General features: G+C 44.1%; 1 protein-coding gene across 1 annotated transcript in view; it reads right to left on the bottom strand.

Annotated features, from left to right (window-relative positions):
• psd3l (pleckstrin and Sec7 domain containing 3, like) overlaps positions 1-27,484 on the bottom strand; it is a 405,977-nt gene that overhangs the window by 30,468 nt on the left and 348,025 nt on the right. The window contains exon 11 of the mRNA XM_055642234.1: positions 21,009-21,052. Within this exon, the coding sequence (XP_055498209.1) occupies positions 21,009-21,052 (44 nt within the window). The remainder of the gene's footprint in view (positions 1-21,008; positions 21,053-27,484) is intronic.

Raw genomic sequence — 27,484 nt, forward strand, 5'->3', positions numbered from 1 at the left:
GATAGCCATATCCTACTACTATGCTTCTATTACTAGAAGCAGAAATTGATTTTTTTACCAATATCAGCAAGCAGAAATTAGTATGAATATTTAGCAGTAGGATAGCCAGTAGGATAGCCATATCCTACTACCATGAAGAATAATCCAGAACTAAAATGTTGCCTGTCCATTCCCTCCCCAGATGCTGCCTGACCTGTTGATTTCATCCAACATTTTGTGTTTTTTCCATATTATTAACTGATCTCCAAAGTGTAACCATATAGATCTGTTGGAAAAAAAATGCATTTTTTCACCCATACAAAAGGGTAATCTTAAACATAGTCATGGATTTTAGTCATACAACACCGAAAAAAGGCCCCTATGGCCCAAAACATGGTGCCTCCAGCATGCAGGATCAGTGGATTATTTTTGTACATTTGCTAATTGGGGATGTGCTTGGGTGTGGCACTACTCTACTAGACAGTTTATAAGAAAATAATTTCACTGTGCGTTTGTGGTAAAGCGGCTGTCTTCCATTGCCGGAGACCCGGTTTGATTCTGACTAAGGGTGCTGCCTTTACGGAGTTTGCATGTTCTCCCTGTGACTGTGGGTTTTCATTGGGTGTTCCGGTTTCCTCCCACATTCCAAAGACGTGCAGATTTGCAGATTAATTGGCTTCTGTAAATTGTTGCTAGAGTATAGGATAGACCTTGGGTGGCACGGTGGCGCAGCGGTAGAGATGCTGCCTTACAGCGCTTGCAGCGGCGGAGGCCTGGGTTCGATCCCGACTACAGGTGCTGTCTCTATGGAGTTTGTACATTCGCCCTGTGACTTTTCTCCGAGATCTTTGGTTTCCTCCCACACTCCAAAGACGTACAGGTATGTAGGTTAATTGGCTTGATGTAAATGTAAATTGTTCCCAGTGTGTGTAGGATAGTGTTAATGTGCGGGTATCGCAAGTCGGTGCGGACTGGGTGGGCCGAAGGGCCCGTTTCCACGCTGTATCCCGAAACAAAACTAAATTAAACTAGTGTATTGCTAGTCGGCGTGGACTCTGTGGGCCAAAGGGTCTGTTTCCACGCTGTATCTCTAAAACCTAAACTAAAAACTACCTATTGGTCTCTGCATTACAACACTCTTCAGGGCTCGAGCATTTATTGTGTTATTCCTGCCCTGGTTTGACCTACCAAAATCAAATACCTCATATTTATCTTAATTAAACTCCATCTGCCATTTCTTGGCCCATTGACCTAGTGGATCCAAATCCTCTTGATAGCCTTTCAGGTCAACAATTCCCTCCATTCTGCCTCTGTTACGCAGCTTGTTCCCTTCTGAGATATAACAAAGAGATCAAGATACAAGAAACATTGAGAGGGAGAAAGGGGAGAAAGGGCAGGAGAGACGCATGAATAGTAATGGGATGGAATGATTAAAGACACCAAGATGCATCTTAAGTTGATCAATTTAATGGTCCTCTAATATTTTCAGGCTTGGATATTATTCATCAATTTTTATAAAGTCTATTGTGCAAAAGCACATGCAATGTATCTAACACACGTAGTAAATACAAAAAAATACTTTTTCCGTAGATACATGTAGCAGAAGGCTAATTCTCCTCTGGTCGGGGAAATTCGCAATAGAAAGTGAGCAAAGGGCAGTGAATCTTATAGTCCAGTAACAGACAAGACATATTTAAAAGGTGCAAGGGAGTTTCATTGCCAGTCTGATGGAAACGTACAAGGGAGTGAGTGATGGTGCTCTGGTAAATGAGCCTGTCACATCTTCACAATGCACCAGAATTCTCCTACATGAACCACCTTACCCAGATCCAAACAATCCTAGAGTCGTGCTATTTATAACAATCTAATGAGGTGTTGGCCGTGCAGCTTAATCAGGGGTGCCACATCCCCACCGTCAGCTCATTTTAATGCCCAAAATAAAAGCTGATGAACAACAGGGATTTTGCTGAGAATCTGGATTAATGCATGCTTGTTTCTAACAAGCAAATTAAGCAAAATAAGTGACTTAAGATGGGTTAGGATGTGCTCGTGATGTTTCTGGGAAAATTGGCGTCCATCGGGAAATTGGATCGGGCAGTTTTGTGCACAATTCCATTTATTAGTTCTGATGTTTCTCGACATCAGACGTGTATCTAACAAGGTAACACCTAGTCCACGGCCAACAATGCAACGTTACCTTAATCACCGTTACTTTTTTGCATATCTTTCATTCATTTGTTCTGTATCTCTCTATATTACCGTCTATATCTCTCATTTCCCTTTCCCCTGACTCTCTGTCTGAAGAAGGGTCTCGACCCAAAACGTCACCTATTCCTTTTCTCAAGAGATGCTGCCTGACCCGCTGAGTTACTCCAGGTTTGTGAGTCTAACAAGGTGACTGGTTGTACAGCCACACATTTCCTCCTTTCATGGCATGAATTGAGAGGATGTTTCCACCAGTGGGAGAGTCTAGGAACAGAGGCCATAGCCTCAGAATATAAGGACCTACCTGTAGAAAAGCGATGAGGAATTTCGTTAATCAGAGGGTGGTGAATCATTGGAATTCATTGCCACAGACGGCTGCGGAGGCCAAGTCAATGGGTATTTTTAATGCACAGATTGATAGATTCTTGATTGGTAAAGGTGTCGGGGGTTATGGAGAGAGGCAGGAGAATGGGGTTGAGAGGGAAAGATGAATCAGTCCTGATTGAATAGTGGAGGAGCCTTGATAGGCAGAATTGCCTAATTCTGGCCCTCGAACTTATGAACAAGTGGAGGCTATTCTGTCCATCTGCTCTATACTGGTTGACAGCAGAGCAACCCCATGCCCCTTTCTCCTGTACTTCCTACTCCCACCCATGCCCACTGCCCTTGGGCTCCTTTGCCACTTGTCAACACTGAGGCAGCATGTGTGAGGATGAGACAGGTGACAAGCAGTCCCAGACTAGGGGAGAGGTGACACATTCTCTTTAATGACTGATGTTACTGAACCAGCTGGATTTACATAGATACATAGAAAATAGGTGCAGGAATAGGCCATTCGGACCTTCGAGCCTGCACCACCATTCAATATGATCATGGCTGATCATCCAACTCAGTATCCCGTACCTGCCTTCTCTCCATACCCACTGATCCCTTTAGCCACAAGGGCCACATCTAACTCCCTCTTAAATATAGCCAATGAACTGGCCTCAACTACATTCTGTGGCAGAGAGTTCCAGAGATTCACCACTCTCTGTGTAAAAAATGTTTTTCTCATCTCGGTCTTAAAGGATTTCCCCCTTACCCTTAAGCTGTGACCCCTTGTCCTGGACTTCCCCAACATCGGGAACAATCTTCCTGCATCTAGCCTGTCCAACCCCTTAAGAATTTTGTAAGTTTCTATAAGATCCCCCCTCAATCTCCTAAATTCTAGCGAGTATAAGCCGAGTCTATCCAGTCTTTCTTCATATGAAAGTCCTGACATCCCAGGAATCAGTCTGATGAACCTTCTCTGCACTCCCTCTATGGAAATAATGTCCTTCCTCAGATTTGGAGACCAAAACTGTACGCAATACTCCAGGTGTGGTCTCACCAAGACCACGTACAACTGCAGTAGAACCTCCCTGCTCCTATACTCAAATCCTTTTGCTATGAATGCTAACATACCATTCGCTTTCTTCACTGCCTGCTGCACCTGCATGTCTACTTTCAATGACTGGTGTACCATGGCACCCAGGTCTCGTTGCATCTCCCCTTTTCCTAATCGGCCACCATTTAGATAATAATCTGCTTTCCTGTTTTTGCCACCAAAGTGGATAACCTCACATTTATCCACATTATACTGCATCTGCCATACATTTGCCCACTCACCCAGCCTATCCAAGTCACCTTGCAGCCTCCTAGCATCCGTGTGCATTAAGTTTGTATACTAAGCTCTTATGTGGGACCTTGTCGAAAGCCTTCTGAAAGTCCAGCTACAACCATATAACCATATAACAATTACAGCACGGAAACAGGCCATCTCGTCCCTACAAGTCCATGCCGAACAATTTTTTTTCCCCTTAGTCCCACCTGCCTGCACTAGTACCATAACCCTCCATTCCCTTCTCATCCATATGCCTGTCCAATTTATTTTTAAATGATACCAATGAACCTGCCTCCACCACTTCCACTGGGAGCTCATTCCACACCGCCACCACTCTCTGCGTAAAGAAGTTCCCCCTCATATTACCCCTAAACTTCTGACCCTTAATTCTGAAGTCATGTCCTCTTGTTTGAATCTTCCCTATTCTCAAAGGGAAAAGTTTGTCCACATCAACTCTGTCTATCCCTCTCATCATTTTAAAGACCTCTATCAGGTCCCCCCTTAACCTTTCTGCGCTCCAGAGAATAAAGACCTAACTTATTCAACCTATCTCTGTAACTTAGTTGTTGAAACCCAGGCAACATTCTAGTAAATCTCCTCTGTACTCTCTCTATTTTGTTGACATCCTTCCTATAATTGGGCGACCAAAATTGTACACCATACTCCAGATTTGGTCTCACCAATGCCTTGTACAATTTTAACATTACATCCCAGCTTCTATACTCAATGCTCTGATTTATAAAGGCTAGCATACCAAAAGCTTTCTTTACCACCCTATCTATATGAGATTCCACCTTCAAGGAACTATGCATGGTTATACCCAGATCCCTCTGTTCAACTGTATTCTTCAATTCCCTACCATTTACCATGTACGTCCTATTTTGATTTGTCCTGCCAAGGTGTAGCACCTCACATTTAGCAGCATTAAACTCCATCTGCCATCTTTCAGCCCATTCTTCCAAATGGCCTAAATGTAGACTTTGGAAATCCTCTTCATTATCCACAACACCCCCTATCTTGGTATCATCTGCATACTTACTAATCCAATTTACCACACCTTCATCCAGATCATTGATGTACATGAAAAACAACAAAGGACCCAACACAGATCCCTGAGGCACCCCACTAGTCACCTGCCTCCAACCCGATAAACAGCCACCCACCATTACCCTCTGGCTTCTCCCATTCAGCCACTGTTGAATCCATCTTGCTATTCCTGCATTTATACCCAACAGTTGAACCTTCTTAACCAATAACACATCCACTGGTTCTCCTCTATCCACTCTACTAGTTACATCCTCGAAAAATTCTATAAGATACGTCAGACATGATTTACCTTTCGTAAATCCATGCTGACTTTGTCCAATGATTTCACCACTTTCCAAATAGGGGTTTCTATAGGAATTCAGCCACTTTCAGTTACTTTAGCTGGTGCTTAGTTTTAGTTTAGAGATACAGCATGGCGCACCAGGTTCACACCAGCCATTGATGCGCCATTTGACTAGTTCTACGTTATCCAACTTTCTCATTCACTGTCTACACATTAGGGGCAATTTATTTTTTAAATTCCTTTTTTTTTTTTTAATATTTTATTTATTAGAAGTAATGTACAATAGTGATATAAGCCAAAAATAACATAATACATTTCCTGTACCACTTCTTGTTTTAAACTTTAAAAATAAGGAAAGTAGAAAGAGTTAGATAGGATAGTAAGTGCGTGAAAGAGTGAGCAAGAGAGACCCGTAGAAATGCAAAACACGAAAAAGAGATAAAAAGAAAGCCAAGGAAAAAGAAAGAGAATAATAGAGAACAGAAGATATAAGAAAGTAAAATAAGATACAAGGGATATACCATTAGGGGCAATTTAAGAGGCCAATTAACCTTCAAACATAGTCGTAGGATTTGGGAGGAAGCCGGTACACCCAGAGGAAACTCACGTGATCACATAGAGAACGTGCAAATTCCATACAGACAGCACTAGAGGCCAGGATCAGACCCAGTCTCCGGCACTGTGCTGCAGTAGCTCTACCAGCTACGCAACTGTGCTGTGCTGGAAAACAAAATGACCAGATGTATTTATTTAAGTGTTGATGGCTGGGTAATCACGATTGCTGACAGCTCCTGGATCCATAAAACGAGACAAATGGCCTTAGACTCGGTTTGGGCCAGAGAGTACATTGAATGAACTCGCAGCTGTCTGCAGGAGCTTTAACCTGTGGAAGGTGTTTGCAGATCTGCACACAAGTGTGAGGAATGTATACCAGGAGGATCGTGTCATTTATCTACTGCTTGTGTCCTCAGCATCAAAATTTAAAACATCACATTAATCACGGCAAAAAGTTCAATCATGGCTAACAATCTTTCCCTTCCAACCCCATTCTCCTGCCTTCTTCCCAGAACCCCTGGCGCCCACAGCTATCATGAATCTGTCAATCTCCGCCTCAAGGATATCTATTGACTTGGCCTCCACAGCCACCTGTGGCAATGAATTCCACAGATTCACCAAAATTCTTCCTCATCTCCTTTGTAAAGATACGTCCTTTTATTCTGAGGCTATGACCTTTGGTCCTAGACTCTGCCACTAGTGGAAACATCATCGCCACATTCACTCTATCCAGGCTCTAACTAGTCAGATATGTAAAAGCATCAAGTTTAGATTAGATAGATTAGATTAGATAGCCCTTATTGTCATTCAGACCGAAGTCTGAACGAACTTGCAGCAGTCATACATATAAAACCATAAAAACAACAATAAACACATATTAACATCCACCACAGTGAGTCCACCCAGTATCTCCTCACTGTGATGGAGGCAAAAGTCTTAGGTCTGCAGTCTCTTCCCTCCTCTTCTCCCTCTGTGCTGAGGCGATACCCCCCGGCCGATGTTATAAATCAGTCCCGCGGCTTAAACACCGCGGCCCGGGGTGGTCGAAGCTGCCGCCCACCAGTCCTGCAGACGCAGCCGTTGGCCCGCGGCCGAACCCCGGACACCACCGCCAGAACACCGTCCCAGCCACCCTCACGTGAGTACCGTACCGTCTTCAGCCTCGGGCTGGGCCGCTCCGACATGGGCGCCGAACCACCCCCGAGCCGGGCCGCCCCGACATGGGCGTCGCTTCTTCCCCGGGCCGGGCCGCCCCGACTTGGGCGTCGCTTCTCCCTCTGGCCGGGCTGCCCCGACTTGGGCGTCGCTTCTCCCTCGGGACGGGCCGCCCCGACATGGGCGCTGAACCTCCCTCGGGCTGCGAGCGCCGCACCTCCCCGAGCTCGGCCGCTCCGATGGGAGCCTCGTTCCACCCTCATGCTGGCCGCCCTCATGGGAGCGTCCCAACCTCTCACGGGAGCACTGTTCCAGCCCTGAGCCGGACCACCCTCACGGGAGCGAGCTCAGGGCGAGCCCCGACGGGCTCTGCCTCAGGAGCCTCAAGGTCGTCAGCTCCATTAGGCCACAGCGCAGACGGAGGCAGAGAAGGGGAATACGACAAAAAAGTCGCATTCCCCCGCAGGGAGAGACTGCAAACCCCGTTTCAACCCCACCCACCCCCCCCAAAACACAAACTAAGAACCAAAAACTAGACTAACCAAAACAAAATAAACAACACAAAAAACACAAACAAACGGGACTGCCCGTGAGCCGCTGCAGCCAGAGCCGCGCCGCCACTCCGATATGTTCATATCAATGTCACAACAGGCATATGGTCCCTGTCTGCTGAAGACTCGGAATTCTGTCAACTTTTGAGACACGTTGGATAGATTTACCCCACAAAATCTTTGGAGAGAGGTGCGGTGTTGTTAAGGAAATTTGCCCGCTGACAAATTACGGTGCTGTAGACAATCCCATGCTCCCTTTTTTGAGAGATTCCATATATTTGGAATCTCTCACCCAGAACAGTAATTCTCAGCCAGAACATGCCCCATCATTTCAACGAGCTGGAACTGAACAGGAGAGTTTGGTTTAGCACAAGCTAACATCCCTGGAGATGGGTGGTGTGCTGCAGCATCTCCATCCTGCTTTATGTTCACCTCAGCTGCAAGCTGGAGATAGGCTTTAACATTTCATTCACTTGTCCCTGCACTGACATTTTAGCCTAGGCATCATGCTAAGCACCTTGGAGAAAGGTTTCAATACCCATGAGTCTGACTATGAGGACATAAGTGCTTCTCACTGAACCAACTTTCCACATGTTTGTTGGAAAATCTTGACATTTCATTAGATCAATTTATCCCAAAAGCCTTCTCAGGAGCTAGCCCCACATCCAGCATCTCAACTCCTAACCCTATACACAAACACAATTTATTCACAAAGGTTTCCTTTCACCAGAACTGCTTCCATATGCACATATTGACACAACTATGTTACCCTGCATGCTCAAATGGTGTAGGATATGGTAGGAAGGGGCAGGAGTAACTCAGCAGGTCAGGCAGCGTCTCTGGAGAGAAAGGATAGGTGACGTTTCGGGTCGGGACTCTTCTTCAGACTGAGGAAGGGTCCTGACCTGAAACGTCACACATCCTTTTTCTTTAGAGATGATTCCTGACTGGCTGAGTTACTCCGGCACTTTGTGTCTATCTTCACTCAAATGTTGAATGGGATTCAGCTAAGGATCAGATCAGAGGACTCTTGTGAAATGTGATGTAAACATTGGTGAGTCGATCAGATGTGCTTTTGTGAGATTAATGAGAATTTAAAATTGGGAGTGAAATGTTAAAATTGGGACTGTAATTGGTGATTACAGTGATCTTTTTTTACTTTCCCTGTTGTTTGCAAAAGAAACAAATCTACCTTCCACAAAATATCAAAGCTTCTCAAATGGCACTGCTGGAAGACAGAGAACAGAGATTTCACTGGCTAAGGCTTTCTTAATCATTATGGAGATTTCCATAGCAACAGTGATGTGAGTGATCTGTGCAATGAAATAGGTGCTATAAATTAAAAAAGATACAAGGATTATGTTTAAATATAGTTGTCCCTGGTCTACGGCAGAGATTCAGTTCTTCCAATAGTTTAGCTTTTGTTTCATATTCCAGCATATGCAGTTGCTTGTCTTGCCAGACTTCCTTCCACTAATCTGTGTGATGGATTCCATCCGCAACCAGAGACCTTTGGGAAAATCCTTGCCTTGGTTGCCGCCACTGCAGGGAAGGATGCATGTGGGTTGGAAACAATTCAGCAAAGGTTTGTAGGACCAATTATAAAACATGGAACAAAGGTTTGTAGGGATTATAAAACATGGAAGTCTGGACATGGCTCACTCGCTGCAAGATGGCGAGGGAGAGGCCATGACTCAGTCTGAGCTGGGAATCTACACAACACTGAGTGTCTACTGCACTGTGTGCTTTATGTGGTTTTATGTGCTTTATGTGGTTTTATGTGTTCTGGAAACCAGTCCCTTCAGCCCACAACATCGATACTAGCGCTCCAGAAAGCACCTCACCCCCTCCTCACTTGCCAGCAATATTGGAATTGGTGGAGAGGTGGAATATTGCGTTGGGGGACCAGCCCTCCCTTGTGAAGCTGTGACCCAATGGATCCCACTTAGTCTAGTAACTCCCTAAAAATGACAGCACAAGAGAATGGGGTGGTAAAGAAAGTGTTGCCTTAATCGGTCCAAGCATTGAGTACAAAGGTTAATATTGTGATATTGCTGATGTGTAAAGCTTTAGCATGGGCACTTTCAGATTATTGTCTGCAGATCTGGTCACCACATTACATGAAGCATGTGAAAGTCTTGGAACATGTGCAGAAGAGCGTCAATTTTCCTAAATTGGAGAGTATTAGCTGGATGAAAAGGTTGGACAAACTTGGATTGTTTTCTCTGCAGCACACAGGCTGAAAGTCAGCTTGATTGAACTGTAGAAAATTCTGAGAGGCATGAATAGGAATGGATAGTTAGTCTTTTTATGAGGGTGAAATGGGAAATACTCAAGGGCATAAACTTCAGCTGAGAGGGGTAATGTTTAAATACATTTTGTGAGACAATTTTTATTTTACACGGAGAGTGGTAGGCACCTTGATTTTGCTGCCAGGGAAGGTATTAGTCTGAAGAGGGGTTCCGACCCGAAACGTCGCCTATCCATTTTCTCCAGAGATGCTGACTGACCTGCTGGGTTACTCCAGCACAGTGTCTTTCTTTGGCACAAGCAGATATCATTCAAGAGGCCTTTAGAGAGACATGTGAACATTCAGTGAATAGAGACCATGTGCTGGCAGATAAAGTTTGGTTCAAACCATGGTCGATGTAGATATTGCGAGCTGAACGACCTGCTCCTATGCTGTGCTGTACAGTTTCATGCATATTTAGAGAGAGGGTAAATTCTAAATGAGGGGTAGATAGGTGAGAATGGAGAGATGAGGTTACAATACGGCCAGCTGTAATATTCTTAATTGCAAAGCCAGCTTGAGGGGCTGAGTACATTGCTGGGGGCACAGCTAGAAGATCTGCTGCCTCACGGCTCCAGTGACCAGGATTCAATCCTGACCTCTGGTGTGCCGCTATGCAGTTTGGATGTACTTCCTGTGACTGTATGGGTTTGAGGGTAGGGGGTAAAGCATTGATTAAATAGTGGGCAGAATACCTTAGAGGCAAAGTTTGTGGTGGAATGGGAACTAACAATTTATATCAATGATATGGAACCAGTAACAAAATTGGAATCAATGAGGTTGCCCAAAGGGGAAGGTTTCATAGTGGCCGCCTCGCCAGCAGCTGTTAGTCCTTTCACCCTTTTTTGTTATTTTTAGTGTATCTAAAAGTATGTTCTAAAGGTTTCTTAGTAGGTATGTTACAAAACCTACCTGAATCGTGGCTGAGCATCTGCCTGACCCCGTGTGTGTGATTTTGGCGCTGTTTAGAGGGGGCGGGTTTAAAACGCTAATTTCCGAGTATGAAAATGGCCATAACTTTTTTATTACTTGAGATATGAAAGTGAATTAGGTGTCAAATTAAACTTATTGTTATGCTTTATCTGATGGGATAAATTGCAGACTTGATTTTTTAAATCTCAAAATTTTGTAACATTGCTATTCTTAGTCTTTTTTATGTGGGGGGTGGTGGGGGGAGAATAAGGGGAATCGGTTTCTCAGTCACTTACCTGGACGGAGGTGCATCTTTTCTCTGTGTCGTGTCTTTGCCCTCCCCCCTTTGCGACCTACCAACTGGATTGGTGCGGCCTTTCCTACTGGAGACCGGCCCAGAGCTTCACCCGCAGGCGCAGCACTGAATTATCATTGCGCAGCGGGGCGATGCCTTGCCGGGGATCGCCTGTGTTGGAGCTCCGGAGTGTTGGGCCTGCTGAGTTTAACACCGTGGAGCTGTGGTCTGCGGAGCTTCTAGCCGCAGGCGCTGACTTTAACATCGCGGAGGCCTGGGATCTTATGACGGGGGTCGCCAGTGTTGGAGCTCCGCCCAGTTTGGCCTGTGGACTCCGGTAAGAAGCGGCGGATTTGGAAACTCCAAGCCGCTGATTGTGTTCTTCCGTTCTGACGTCGGAGCTCCGATCATCCCGGCAAGAGGGCCATCCGCAGTGGCGACTACGGAGGGCTCAAAGGCCCAGACCACAGTGAACAAAGTGGAAGATGACTGAACTTTATTGCCTTCCCTCACAGTGGGAAACATTGATTCCGCTGTGGGGGTTGTTCATGTTAAATTCTATCGTGTATTGTGTTCCTTTTATTTGTATGGCTGTATGGTAACTCAAATCTCACCGTACTAATTGGTGCATGTGACAATAAATGTAACTTGAACTTGGACAATTGGCCGTGACATTGAATTGATGCTACAGAAATATAGTTGTGTAATATTGCCAATGTGAACTAATGCTGAACTCCAAGGAAAAAGGGCTATGTTCCTATGGCACGACTTGGGCTGGGGAAAGAGGGGTGCTGGGTGACAAAGCTTTCTTTGTGCCATCATTAAATACATTTTCCATTTTCGAGGCCTCTTGCTGAGGTGGAACATTTTAGTGGCAACAACTGAAATACTTGAGGATTCATAGAAGTCCAGAGGTCCAGTGACCTCAAAAGTCCATAATACTGCCTTTGGAAATGATGTATAGTTTTGGTCACCCTGCTATAGAAAGGATGTCATGACACTGGAGAGAGTGAAGTCCAGGGCTGGGCTGCAGGAAAGACTAGGCAGGCTAGGATAATCCCTTAGAGAGCAGGAGGATGAGAGGTGATCTTATATTAAAAGAGACGTTTGATATGGTGAAACCCTGATAAAGATAGCAGGACAAATTGTTACTTGATGTGCAGTCAAGCAACACCACAGATCATTTTGTAAGTAATATTCAGATTTGGCGACACAATGACACAATGGTAGAGCTGCTGCCTCACAGTGCTCCAGACCCCGACCACGTGTGCTGTCTGTATGGAGTTTGCACGTTCTCCCTGTGAGCGCGTGGGGCTTCTCCAGGTGCTCTGGTTTCCTCCCACATTCCAAAGACGTGTAGGTTTTTAGGTTAATAAGCTTCTGTATATTGCCGCTGGCCTTCGGATGCATGTGGGATAACATACAACCACCATTCGGCTGATCAATGGTCAGCAAGGACTCGGTGGGCCAAAGAGTCTGTTTCCATGCTGTAGCTCTTAAAACTAATAAGGTCTGATTGCATTAAGTGCAAACTTTACTAAGGAATTGATATTAAGCCGACAGCTATTAATTAAATATTTTCTGCCACGTGTATATTGGCAAGTGTTTCCTGGAAGCAGAATGCTGAATCTGATAAGATTAGGTCAATTAACTAGATTGAATAATCAATAAAGACTTTATGAGGCAATAACACTTAGCACTGATATATGTGGATTTTCACTGTGTGAAGGATTCGATTTTCAGCATGTTACAGATTAATAAGTAGTTGGCAAGCAAGAACAATGCTCTAATGCAGAATGCATTGTTCCCACCATGCTGGAAGTCATCAGGCATCTGATCAAAGACACAGCTCTGGGTAAGAACTCCATATTAAGAGCGTGAACTAAACTGCAAAGGATTTACACATTATTGAATCTTTCTGAAGTACTTCAAAGAATTAGACAATAGATAAAGAAGATAATTATTTCTCACTCATCAGATGGTGGGGTGTATGCAGGCACGTGCCATCAGGGTGGGCAAGGGAGGCACTGCCTACCCTGACGAAAATTATAAAATGGTAATAACTAAATATAACTAATAAAGGCATGGGAGAATTATGCCTATCTAAGAGATCGATCTCTTAGGTAGGCATAACTCTCCGTACCTTCATCCGCAGCGCTTGTAACCCTTGAAGGTCTGTGCAGCCCACGTGCCGTCAACGCTACTGGAAGCTGTCAATTTCAAGGGAGCTGAAGGCAGCAGAAATTCTGCCTTTGCTGTACTGTGCAGGTGCAGCAGCCTACTGCGCATGTGCAGCGCTGGTTTCTTGGCGGGGTTTTCAAATATGGATTGTCATTATTTTAAGTGTATCTTAGGAAACAAAGAGAGAAGAATGGAGTTTAAGAATTTGTTTAAGAAGGAACTGCAGATGCTGGAAAATCGAAATACACAAAAATGCTGGAGAAACTCAGCGGATGCAGCAGCATCTATGGAGCGAAGGAAATAGGCAACGTTTCGGGCCAAAACCATTCTTCAGAGAAGAATGGAGTCCGTGTACCGATATTGTGGTAAGTACATTTTGTGTTTATGTTTTTAAATACCTTATTTCCCAGGGTGTGGGTGTGGAGGGAGAGCTCCTTTCACAGCGTTTGGGGAGTCTGGCCCGGGGTAAAGTTGCGGGGAGGGCACGAATGTTGTGAAGGAGGGGATCAGGATAATGCCGCTTGCGCCGCTCCTTGCACGGAGCCACTGCATTGAGCGGGGGGGGGGGGGGGGGGGGGGGGAGAAGCACTCCGATGGCTGTGTGTTCGGCCGCCGGGCCGGACAGCGGAACCGGCCACCACCTCAGCTCCTTCTGCCGGCCCCCGCTCACCTCTGGCAGCTTTCCGTCTAAAAACCTCTCTCCTGCCGCTCGCTGGCCTCACTCGTGTCTTTAAATTCCAACAGCGCGATTGAAGCGGCTGACATGAGCGTCGGCAGGTGAGAGGTGTACACACGGAGAGCACTGCCAGAGGTGAGCGGGCCGGCAGAAGGCGCTGAAGTGGGGGCCAGTTCTGCTGTCGGGTCCCGGCGGCCACTCGCAGCCACCCGAGCTGCTTCGTTCCCCGGCTACAGTGCAGTGGCGCCTGGAGAGCTGTGGCAGCGTTGAGTGAGTTACTGGCATTATCCCCGACCCCCTCCTTCTCAACACTCCTGCCCTCCCCGCAACTTTATCCCTGGCACAGATTCTCCACACGCTGTGAAAGGAACTCTCCCCGCAATTGGTCCCTTGAACAAGTGTTGTGATTCAATTAGATGACAACTGATTCAACTTTTCACTGTACTCCCATTTTTCCCACCCTCTCTCCATCTGCCATCACCCTTCACCCCACACCCATTCAGTAATTCAGAATAAGGGAGACTTGGAAGCCTTGGGCAAATTGAATTGTTACTGTCATTATTTTTATTTTTTATTTTTACGGAGAGAACAATCTGCGCATGCGCGGTTTAAATTTTTTTTAAATAGCCGACTGACTGCCTACCCCGAGTAATAACTCACGGCATGTGCCTGGGTGTATGGATTGAGCTGCTAGAGGAGGTAGTTGAGGCAATATCTAAAAGACACTTGGGGAGGTACATAGATAGGAAAGGTTTAGAGAGATAGGGGCCAAATGCAGGCAGATGGGACAAGCTTAGATGGGGCACCTTGGTTGTTACGGACATGTTGCTGGAGGAACTCAGCAGCTCGAGCAGCGTTGGTGAGGTTGGAAGAACTGTTGATGTTTCGGGTAGAGACCCCACATCAGGACTGAGAGGGGAGCGGGAATGGGTAAATAGACAACAGACACAGGAATAGGCCATTCGGCCCTTCGAGCCAGCACCGTCATTCAATGTGATCATGGCAGATCATCCCCAATCAGAACCCCGTTCCTGCCTTCACCCCTTATCCCCTGACTCCGCTCTCTTTCAGAGCCCTATCTAGCTCTCTCTTGAAAGTATCCAGAGAACCGGCCTCCACAGACTCACAACTCTCTGTGTGAAAAGGTGTTTCCTCATCTCCATTCTAAATGGCTTACCCCTTATTCAGTAAACTGTGATGTGCTAAAATGGAAACACCTCCCCCCCCCCCGCCTATTTTTTTCAAGTGGCAAGGCGGGTTTTGAACCTGCAACGTCCCTTGGTAGATGGTGTTATACTATGCCTCAAAGCATTAACTTGACCGGCACAGTAGTGCAGTGGTAGAGCTGCTGCATCAAAGCACCAGAGACCCAGGTTCGGTCCTGACCTTGAGTGCAGTCTGTGTGGAGTTTGCACATTCTTTCTGTGACTCAGTGGGTTTCCTCCGGGTGCTCCAGTGTCCTCCTACATCCCAATGACTTGTGGGTCTGCAGGCCAATTGACCTGAAAAATGGCCTTTAACGTGTAGGTAGTTGATGAGAAAGTGGAATAGCATAGAACTAGTTGAATCGTTGATCGATGGTCACCATGGACTCGATGGGCCGCAGGGCTCGTTTCCATGATGTATCTCTGAGCTAAATTGATAGCCAATGACTAATGGGGCATCCCAGCAATTGGTTTTATACGGCACAACACATCACCATTGCTGTCCAGAAATATTACAAACATGCCTCACATATAGACGTATAAAAGAGATCAGGAGAGAAAAGTAAGGAGTGGTGAGACATCAGGTTGATTAAAGAGAATGGATTTTGAGAGGGCAAAGAAGAATTAAGGAAAAATGTTTCATATAAAGTTATATATTCTCACACTGAGGTGTACTGAATGAAAACCTAGGCAGCAGAGATACCGAGACAATGTTCAGAGGTGATCAGGACTTAATTTGGGACACGACAGAAGGTAACCCTGATGGGACATCACAAAGTACTTAAGTCTCCTGATCAGGCGGGATTAAGTTAAAAATATAAGAAGATATTAAATTGGTTCCTGGGCTAGCATACAGCTTATATTTAGTCCCAAATTAGGCATTTCTCCAGTAGATTAATACAGAAAGGCAAGTTTAGGCTTGCCTCAGGTTGCTGTGTATTGAGATAATGAATAACTATAACATTTGTCCACCATTTGATGAGAGAGGAAGCAGAGAAGAAGCTAGATTGATCTCACTAAGAGGTATTGACAAATGGCTGATGTCTTTGATATGTAAAATGCCTTGCACCAAATGTCCGATGTCTGTGAGGGGGGAAGTGACGAGAGAGGAAGCTAGATTGATCTAAGGGGTATTGACAAATGGCTGATGTCTTTAATATGTAAAATGCCTTGCACCAAATGTCCGATGTCTGTGAGGGGGGAAGCGACGAGAAAGGAAGCTAGAGGTATTGACAAATGGCCAATGTCTTTAATATGTAGGATATCTTGTACCATATGACAAAATGCCTTTGATGTGATGCATTCTGTAGAAACCATTATTTCCTGTACCTCTGGACCATGAAAATGTTTGTGGAATAGTGCTAAGGTGAGGAATTCCCAGTCAAAAAAACACTATAGTAATACGATGTACTAGAATGTTGCCTGGGTTTCAGCAACTAAGTTACAGAGAAAGGTTGAACAAGTTAGGTCTTTATTCTCTGGAGCGCAGAAGGTTAAGGGGGGACTTGATAGAGGTCTTTAAAATGATGAGGGGGATAGACAGAGTTGACGTGGAAAAGCTTTTCCCACTGAGAGTAGGGAAGATTCAAAGAAGGGGAGGGGGGAGAATTAAAACTGGGGGGGAAGAAGAGTGGTAGGTGTGGGAGCTTCCAGTGAAGGGGGGGGGGGGGGAGAGAATTGGATAGTTATATGGAGGGGGGGCAACCATACTCCATGGGGGACTAGGGGAGATTTTGTGTTGCGGCACAGACATTTTTCAGATGGCCTGTTTCCGTGCTGTATTGTTCCCATGGTTAATGGTTGCGGGAAACTCCTCACGACCATGAAGGAGACTCCGAGACCAGCAGCGAACATGTAGCGATCATGAGGCGAGCGCAGTCTCCTGCACTCGCATAAAAAGTCGCCTAAGTGGGACAGGCCCTTTAGTGAAAAGCAGGGTCTGTGGGATAAAATGTTGGTTTTCACTATTCTCACAACCTCCCAATGCATTGTGTTGTAAGTTCACATGTTTCGTAACAGAAATTAGCCTCAGAAGCTTGTTGTCAAGGGAAACACTGAGGCTCCAGCTATCTGTAATGTTGACTACAAGAAAAACAGTTGGAAGAGGGCGCAAGTGCACCTGGCGTTTCGAGCAACATTTTCTCTCAATTAGTAGAATAACAGATTAATGTGCGACTTAGGAACTTGCTCTACTCTTAATGACTGTTATTGTTGCCACGATAACAAGCAGTGGTATTCCCAAAGTAATTATTTGGCTTTACTATTCCCAGAGTCATTATTTGGTTTTCGAACACGTTGCAATGTCCTCAAAGCATAAGTGCAAGTTCCTTACCTCCTTAGACCATAACGGAAGGTCATTCCAATGCGTGAGACTGGCAAGTATAATCTACCTCAGCCAGTGATTTGTCAAGAGTCAATAGTGTTTAATTGTCAAATGTACCAAAACGGAACAATTATATTTTTACTTGCACAGCAGCACAACAGATATGTAAACATAGCACTCTGTAAAACCAATACACCAATATATATATATATATATTGGTGTATTGGTATATATAGATATATATAGAAACATAGAATATAGGTGCAGGAGTAGGCCATTCGGCCCTTCGAGCCTGCACCGCCATTCAATATGATCATGGCTGATATATATAACAAACAGACAAACAAATAAACAATAATGGAGTGAACAGCAGGATCGGGGTAGGCAGGAGCATGCAGCAGTCAAAGAGGTCAGTGCCAAACAGGGGTCAGGAGAAATGGCTTCAACCTTGCTGATGCTGAATTGGACAAAAGTTTGGCTCGTCTGGATTCGACTGTTTCATAGAACAGAGGGAGACAAGGACTGAAGTACACAATGTACATTTGGAAACTGGATTCTCAGTTCACGAATGACATTACTGAAAGGCTGCAGTAAAATTGGGAATGAGAAGATAGGGAACGGTGATGAGTAGTATGAGAAGGGCAGTGAGAACAGCAAATGAGAACAGCAAATGAAAAGAGCAGTAAGATAGGGAACGGTGGCCCAGCAGTAGATTTGCTCCCTCACAGCGCTTGAGACCTGGGTTCGATCCTGACTACGAGTGCGGTCTGTACGGAGTTTGTACGTTCTCCCCGTGACCGTATGAGTTTTCTCTGAGATCTTCAGTTTCCTCCCACACTCCAAAGACGTTCAGGTTTGGAGGTTCATGGGCTCGGTATAAGTGTAAAGATATTGTCCCTAGTGTGTGTAGGATAGTGTTAATGTGCAGGGATCGCTGATCGATGTGGACTCGGTGGGCCGAAGGGCTTATTTCCACATTGTATCTCTAAACTAAACGAAAGAAAATGGCGCTGCCCAACATAGAGGCAGGTCCATAGCTAGGTAGTTGGTGTTGCAGTCATGATGACGAATGAACCAAGAATCCATTGAAGATTTATTGTCTAAGAAGTCATTAGGGCTGATAAGCTAATCTTCAAATAAATGATTTAAAAACTTGACGTTGGAGAGAGGCACCATCTTAGGTGAAGCTCCTCTTCAAACAGTTAAAGTAGCCTTTTATGATCACTTCTACTTACTATCTTGCCGTTCCCATGCTGAGAAAGTAATTAATCCCAGCGCTGAAAGTCTTCTGTCAATAAACGCTATTTCAAAGTAACTCTTCAAAATTTCAAAGAACGAATAATCTTTATTAGATCCAAAGCTACTGGCACAGCTGCAAATATTTGTTGCTGAATTGATCTGTAAGGTCGCCGATGATACCACCATTGTTCGCCAGATCTACAGCAATGGTAAGGCAAAGTACGGGAAAGAGATCGAGACCTTTGTGTCATGGTGTCAGGACAATAACCTAGCCCTTAACGTCAGCGAAACAAAACAGATGGTTGCTGTGCTGAGGAAGTGAATACAACCCTGATCTCATACACAGAGCTGCTGTACAGATGGTTGTGAGCTTCAAGTTTCTCAGCATCTAAATCACCAGCAACGTAACCTGGTCCCTCCACAATGATGAAGAAAGCACATCAGTATATTTACTCTCTTCGGTATCTGAGAAGATCTGTCGTGTCCTTGAGGATTCCCTCGAATGTCTATAGAGGTGCAACAGAAGGTATTTTGGTCGGATGCATCTCAGCCTGATATGGCACCAAGAGACCCATAGGAACTGGAGATGCTGGTTTACAAAAAAATGATTCAAAGTACTGGAGTAATTCAGCCGGACAGGCAGCATCTCTGGAGAACATAGATAGGTGATGTTTCCGGTTGGGACCCAAAACGTCACCTCTCCGTGTTTTCCAGAGATGCTACTTGGCATGGCAACTGCTCTGCTCTTGACCATCTAAACCTGCAGATAGTGGAAAACACAGCCAAGCCCATCACAAGCTCGTCACTTCCTTCCATCTGACCCATCTTCACAGTGCGTTGCATCACAAAGGCTGCAAGCATCGTCAAGGATGCTTGCGATCCTGACCATTTCCTGCTACCTTCCGGAAGAAAATACAGGGTCTTCAAGGCTCAGGTGTCCAGACGTAAGAACAGATTCTTCCCCACTGCTATCAGACTCCTGAACCAATTGCTCTTTCACACCCCATTTCCATGCACTCGTTTGCCCCTGTCCCACTTAGGAAACCTGAACGGAAACCTCTGGAGACTTTGCGCCCCACCCAAGGTTTCCGTGCGGTTCCCAGAGGTTTTTGTCAGTCTCCCTACCTGCTTCCACTACCTGCAACCTCTGGCAACCACCTCAACCTCCGGGAACCGCACGGAAACCTTGGGTGGGGCGCAAAGTCTCCAGAGGTTTCTGTTCAGGTTTCCTAAGTGTGACAGAGGCATTACTCCTAACTCTGCCTCATTTGGAGATACTGCTATTGTACTTTAATACTCTTTTGCTCCACTTGAATTTTGCATGACAATCCTGCACCTTTCTGCTGTCTTGCACTCATATTTATTATATTTCTCAGGCTGTATGTATACTATTTTCTCTGCAAGCTTCACGTGAACAAGGAATTTCATTGCATTGTGGTGTATATGGCAATAAACTAATCCAATCCATCTCATCCAATGATAAAATGCCAGCTATGCTACAAAATGGCAAACTTTTTCATGTCTTTGGAACAGAACTGATGAAGGGAAAAGAGAATTTATAAAATTCTAATTTGCTAGTTGATATGGATGGTAAAATGTTCAACCACCAATGATACTCAAAAATTAATATATGCCTCAAGTGAAATGACCTCAGCTCATGTACACTTAAACCGACAACCTATTTAACATTCAGTTTGTTAGAAGTCGTCTTGGAGTGATAGCACTGGTGCAGTGAATGATGTTCTATTAAGTCAGGATATTGACCGACGATCGACACAAAAGCTGGAGTAACTCAGCGGAATAGGCGTATCTCCAGAGTGAAGGAATGGGTGACGTTTCGGGTGGAGACCCTTCTTCAGACTGGTTAGGGATAACGGGAACAAGAGATATAGACGGTGATATGGAGAGATCAAGACCAATTAATGCAAGATATGCAAAAAGAAACGATGTTAAAGGAAACAGGCCATTGTAAGGTATTTGTAGGGTGAAAATGAGAAGCTAGTGCCACACGGGTGGGGGAGGGATAGAGAGAGAGAGGGAATGCAGGGGCTACCTAAAGTAAGATAATCCAATATTCATAACACTGAGCTGCAAGCTTCCCAAGTGAAATATGAAATGACTGTCAGGTTAACATTGGGGCCGAGGTTTCACTTATTCCGTGCTGATGCTTACGACAAAAGCGGAACAAATCCACAGCCCCAGCCCTAACTGCACAGGAAAGAAACAAGAAATAGACAGGCAGCATATCGACAGATCCATCGACAAACAGAGCAGCATCCTAACGTGGTCTCGCCCACCAATTTTCACCCCCATGTGACTGGATTTGTTACATAAACATGTGAGAGGAGAATGTCACAACCAAAACGTAATTTGCCTCATTATAAACGCGTTTCCAAAATTGGACAAAGATACACACAACACACAGTTCCAAATGAGCACATCAGCGGAAAACACCATCCTCCCTACTTACATTGCCCATTCCAGCTTTTCGTTCTTGATTGAATTGTACAACGCCTGCAAGGTAAACAGAAGCAAGATGTCAATTTATTGCATTTGTGTTGAAGGATGCTATCAATTAATTCACCGCACTCCCTAGGTCATGATAATAATTTGATTAGATGTACTAGGTGGGAATGTGTTTTGCAACGGTCTCTGAGGATGTATTCACTGCCACCATGTGATTCTACACACCTCACCGATATTACTGAAATATAAATCAAAAGGTTCCCTCTCCCGGTTCCAAATCCATTCCTTCATCAAAATTAAACGCACTGTTGTAAACAATTATTGTATGGCACAAAGCACAAATGAATGAGAAATAATTCAATCATACACAATTTCCTAAGCAAATATGAATATGAAAGATTTAAATGCTATACATTTTTTCTGAGCAAAAATGCATGTGAAAGATCTTAATTCCATACATTTCCCTCCAATTGGTGATCAAACTGGAGAGGCTTAATGTGAAAGCTGATATGGACGTCACTAATACAACAATTGTGCACTGTTATGAGAATTATTTAATTTTGTGTGTGAGGATGAAGGAAGTCCACACGATTATTGGGAGGCAATTATGGATACATGAAGCTTTGGATTAATTTAAACTCAACCTATTCCCTCAACCTCCGTTAACTCTTAAAACACAACAAATACAACATGTTCATTCTGGTTCACCACCCAATGTGACAGAGTTTCAAACACAATTTTGAAATCAATTTTGTCAAGATCAAAATGCATGCAAACGAGCCTTTGGAATTTCCCATCCATTATACGTGACAGTTGTTTTTGTTGACTGATTGTTGCCCTTGTTCTGCAGCTTTATATCAATTGAGCACACTCAGAACCCTTTAACTACGCCTTGCAAATAAATGCACTGTTCTTGCAGAGCTAACAGCATTTGGTTTGGATGAATGTTGATCAGACAGTCCAAGCCAGAAGAGGCTAAAGTCAACTGTCGAGTGATTTTCAAGTGTCCAATTTCTGATAAGTTTGTTTAATTGAATGGGAACACTGTTGAGAATCAAAAGCATAACACAATCTGCTGCCTATCTGCTCTGCTTTTTCTTTCCTATTTCCACCGATACTGTCGTACAAGATAACACGCCTGCGTGCCTTTGAGTCTGTACCGGAGGTGCAAGGGCAATTCTCGGGTGATCAATAATAAAAGCATTGGGAGTGATTAAAGAATCAGCTTCAGTCCAAACTCTTACCCATCAGAAAAAGGAATGCTATCAATTATCTGTGCTCCAAAATAAACACAGATGCACCTTGCACACAGTATATAATAGGAGACTAAATCTCCACTCAATAATTCCCCACAGCAATCATCCAATCTTCCGAAGGGAAAATGAGATTCAGTACAAAAGATATATTTTTTTTACTGAACAACTCAGTACTGCATTGTTTTAAGCCCTGGACTATTGCATGAAGCAGACTGTTTAAACAAAAATAACTATACTCATGCTTCGAAGCAATGTGCAAATATCACAGCTGAAATAATATCCCATGCCTTCCATGAATTATGAGTGTGGCTGCGTCTTTTATCGAATGGAAAATGAGAGCTTTTAAATACTGGAGCTCCAGTGTGTATGTAGCTTAAATCAATTGCAGCAGTTAGTGAGGGAAGCAGATAATACAGAATCAAAAGGCAAAAGAGATATACACAACAGACAAGAAATAACCTTTAAGTGAATAAAACAATGCTGCATGGATATGTGAAAAGCTAACATTGGCAAATATACTATTTATGTTATCATTGTTGTGAGAGATTATGTCAAGTAATGCTGCACGCTGCCTTCAAACCTTATTTGTGCAACTCCCTGTCATATTTGTATTTTCATTCGCGTACCTTGCCTGTCGATGGATTGGAAGCCGAAAATTCGGATGAGTAAGAGGTCTTCAGTGACTTGGAGCGACGGGGTTGGTGCCTCATGTCCTCCCGCAGGTACCTGACTGACCCACTGCTCTTCACCCGGACCTTGCTCGTCCCCTGCACGCTGTTCACACCAATCATTTCCCCGAAGGCACTTGCCGCTTTCTCGGTGGTCTGACGGACGGAGTGGAACCAGAGAAGTGCTGGCACCGTGTTAAATCTCAGGCTCAGCAATCAGCATCTGATCGAGAGGCAGCTCTCACAGCACAAGAGTCCTCCAGCTTCAGAAAGGGAAACTGTGCCTGCCTCTCTCAGCTATTTCCCACACTGTTCAGTTTTGGGCTGCTGTTCAGTGTAGGCTCACATTCGGGGTTTTAAGTCACACGCGCACACACACACACACACGAAAACCATCCCCTGAATGGTCCAAGCCAATGGCAGAAAGCCAGACGAGCAGATCATTTGTATTCAAAATAGCAACAGCACTGTTTCTCAATTATTGAGCTGCGAGCTCATTAAAGGTGGGCACTGAAATACTACAAATAAAGATAGCTATAGAGATTCAGCTCACTTTGCAAACTGAACCGATCCTGAATTGAAAGAGGTAACAGTACATGAGACATAAAACCTGCATTAATCTGACCACCTGCTGAGATGTTTGTTTCAGGTTATACTCAGGGGTGTTTTTACCTTTTATTTTTAAAAAATCGGATCAGAGCACTAAAGACATGGAAACCTGCTGACAGAGAGCCCCGAAAATGGGATGGGCATTGCAGTTTTAAGTTTTATTTTCATGCTGACGGCAGCCGAATATTAATCTACCCACCTCACTCTCCCCCTCTCACTCCTGAAACTTCCCACTACTAATGAATACAGTTTTTTTTTTACATTGTCTTGAAATTATAGAAATTAGATTCAATAGCAAATGTTGCTCTGCAAACCATGTTGGCTTTATTTAGGAAACCAGAGTCTGTAACTATTTTCCCCTGACAGAGAAGGGGAAGTTGTAGATCACGGGTACTGTGGCAAGGTGGTTAGATTTTTCCCCCCGACAAGGCGACCTGTGGCAAGGTGTGTAAGAAGGAACTGCGGATGCTGATTGAAACCGAAGATAGACACAAGAAGCTGGAGTAACTCAGCAGGACTGGCAGCATCTCTGGAGGGAAGGAATCGATGACGAATCGGGTTGAGACACATCTTCAGGGCTGAAGAAGGGTCTCGACCTGAAACGTCACCCATTCCTTCTCTCCAGAGATGTTGCCTGTCCTTCTGAGTTACTCCAGCTTTTCGTGTCTATCTTCAGCATAATCAAAGACCAGTCTCACCCTGGTCACTCCCTCTTCTCCCCATCCCCAGCAGACAAGAAGTACAGAAGTTTGAAAACGCACAACTCCAGATTCAGGGACAGTTTCGTCCCAGCTGTTATTAGGCAACTGAACCATCCTATCTCCAACTAGAGAACTATGTTGACCTACCAACAACTCATTGGAGACCCTTGGACTATCTTTAATCGGACTTTAATGAAATTAATCTTGCACTATAATGTCATTCCCTTTATTCTGTATCTGTACACTGTGGATGTTGTGATTGTAACCACATAGTCTTTCGCTGACTGGATAGCACTAAACTAAAAAGCTGTTCACTGTTCCTCGGTACACGTGACAATAATAAACTAAACCTATTGGACGATGAGCCAGAGTTCTGGTTGAATGATCGAGAAATGCGAGTTCTAATCCCACAAAAGCAGCATTTAAAGTGAAATAATTAAATATTTAAAAAATGTAAGTTAAAGAAAAGGTTCTCACAGTTATAATAAAGTAATGTCAATCAGAGAAGAAAATCTGCCACGGTTATCAGTTTTGACCTCTGTGATTAGAAACCCACAAAAGTGGTTGTCATTAATGGCTACTTTTGCCTCGACAATTTAAGGCCAATTGGGGATGGACAATAAATGCTGGTATTGTCAATGACTTGCACTGCCCAAGAACAAGGATTTAAAAAAAAAAACATTTTAGTTGTATGGCATCTTTAATTTGAAGAAGCATCTTGAGATGCATCATGCCATTGTAGGTACACAAGAATTGATGCATTGAACATCAGAAGAGTGATTTAAAAAAAACCCCATAGAACAAACAGCACCAGAATAGTCCCGTTGGCCCACAATATCTGTGCTGAACTCTAATGTGCATGCAGATAAATCAATATCCCTCCATTCCCTGCTTATCCATGCACCTGTCCAAAAGTCTCTTAAATATCTGAGCCACCAGCACCACAGAGCTTGTCCATGCACTCATCACCCTATGTAACAAAACTTCCTGCACATCTCCTTCAAACTTTGCTCTTCTCACTTAAAGCTATGTCCTCTAAAATTTGCTATTTCCATCCTAGGATAAAGGTCCTGACTGTATACCCTATCAATTTATCTTGTCATTTTATATATATTCTATCAGGTCTCCCCACAATCTCTGGTGTTCCAGAGAAAACAAACCAAATTTGTCCAGCTTCTCATTGCAGCTAATACTCCCAAATCCAACCATTCTTCTTATAAACCTCCTCTGCACTCCTTTCAAAGCCTCTATCTCCTTCCTGCAATAGGGGTGATTGGAACTGCACGCAATAATCCAAATGCAGCCTGACCAAAAAAGGGTTCTGGCCCGAAACATCATCCATTCTCCAGAGATGCTGCCTAACCCACAGAGTTACTCCAGCATTTTATGTCTGTCTTTCTATAAAGTTGCAGCTGGACTTACTGGGCTTTAAGAAGGCTTAGAAAGCGAGGAGTTACAGAGGAGAGAGATCAGTGGGTGGAGTACAGATCGGTGAAGGATTATCCACCCTACATTGAGCAAAAGGAGGGAGGATGCAGGAGAGGAGTGTAGCAGGGTTTGAGGTGGAGTTATGAAAATGTTAAGGGATGAAATGAGGGGATTTAAACACGAGAATCGAAATTGTGAATTGAAATCACTGCATGTCAGTAAAAGGCCGTTTGATAGCTCAGTGGGACCAAGGGCAAGATGGGAGAAGGTAGAGATTTCGATCCCCTAGGGCTAGATGAAAAAGCTAGACAATCACCAGAATAATTTAGAAGTGATGATAGCATGAATGAAAAGTTTAATGCAGGAGGGTTGAGGTGGATGATATGAAACAGATGGAAATAAAGGTGGAAATAAAATCAGAAACTACAACGGCACAGTGGCGTAGCAGTAGAGTTGCTGCCTTACAGTGCCAGAGACCCTGGTTCGATCCTGACTGTGGGTGCTGTCTGTATGGAGTTTGTACATTTTCCCTGTGACTGCATGGGTTTTTGCTGGGTGCTCCGGTTTCCTCCCAAACTCTAAAGACATACAGGTTTGTAGCTTAATTGACTTCGGTAAAATTATAAATTGTCCAGAGTGTGTAGGATAGTGCTAGTGTACAGGGTGATCATGAACTCGGTGAGCCGAAGGGCCTGTTTCCATGCTGTATCGCTAAAGACTCTGAATACCAGGATTAGTCCGTGATAGCTAATGGACTGACTTAACATAAACAATCAGGAAGAGATGAGAATTGGTGGAATTGGGAAAGGAGTTTGGGGCAGGGGGCTTTAACAAAATGGTCTCAATCTTCCCTTTATTCCACTGGATAAAATACAGGTTCAGGAGGTGAACCTTGAGCACCAGTGACAACATGGAGGCTGTAGAGGAACTGAAAGATTCATGTTGTTGTCAAAGAGGGCAGGCAAATGAGAAAGAGGAGGGAGCTCAGGCTGAGGTTCTCTATGTGTGTGGGTGGTCAATGGGGGCTTGTGTAGGTCTCAGAGTTAACATTACAGGTTCAGGAGCAGACGCCACTGCTCAAAACATTTTGCGTGCAAGTATAAAGCCTAATGCATAACTAAGTGAAGGCAATCCAACAAAAAGGATGGAGAAACAGGAGAGGAGGAAGATGAAGTTTCAAAAATAGTGGAAAGATAAAAAGAGTACATTACCAATTATCTTTTTTGGTATTCTTCCGCTTAGATTTTAATATTTAAAAATTAAATACTGCAGATGTTGAAGCTCTGAGATAAAACAGAAAATGCTAGTAATGCTAAAGCCCGAACCCAGGACTAGATGAATGGTTATGACCTACGGACCTATCTCCTAAGTTGTATTATTGATAGTTTATCCTATTTTTCTAATTTTTTTCTTTCTTTCTTTTTCCTATCTATAAATATAAATAAATAATTAGAGGCAATGTTAATATGTAACCGATAAAGGAGGATCTCAGCTACTTTGGTAACTGGGTCCCTGGAAACCTGGATATTTAATATGTAACCATTAAACAAAGTCTGTATTGTTTTGGATATGCAGATTCCTCTAATAAAAAATTATTTAAAAAAAAACAGAAAATGCTAGTAATATTCAGCTGGTCAGTCAGCATCTGTGCAGGGAGAAAGAGGGCTGAAGTTTCAGGCCATTGACCTGACCTCAGATCTGGGTTGCTGATGAAATAACATCAATCTGAAATGCTAATCTCTCCATGGGGGCTGATTGACCTCCTAAGTATTACCAACACTTTTTATTTTCATTTTCCAATGCCAGTCCTGATAATCT

This window comes from Leucoraja erinacea, chromosome 1 (genome assembly GCF_028641065.1).
Source record: "Leucoraja erinacea ecotype New England chromosome 1, Leri_hhj_1, whole genome shotgun sequence".
Taxonomy (NCBI): domain Eukaryota; kingdom Metazoa; phylum Chordata; class Chondrichthyes; order Rajiformes; family Rajidae; genus Leucoraja; species Leucoraja erinaceus.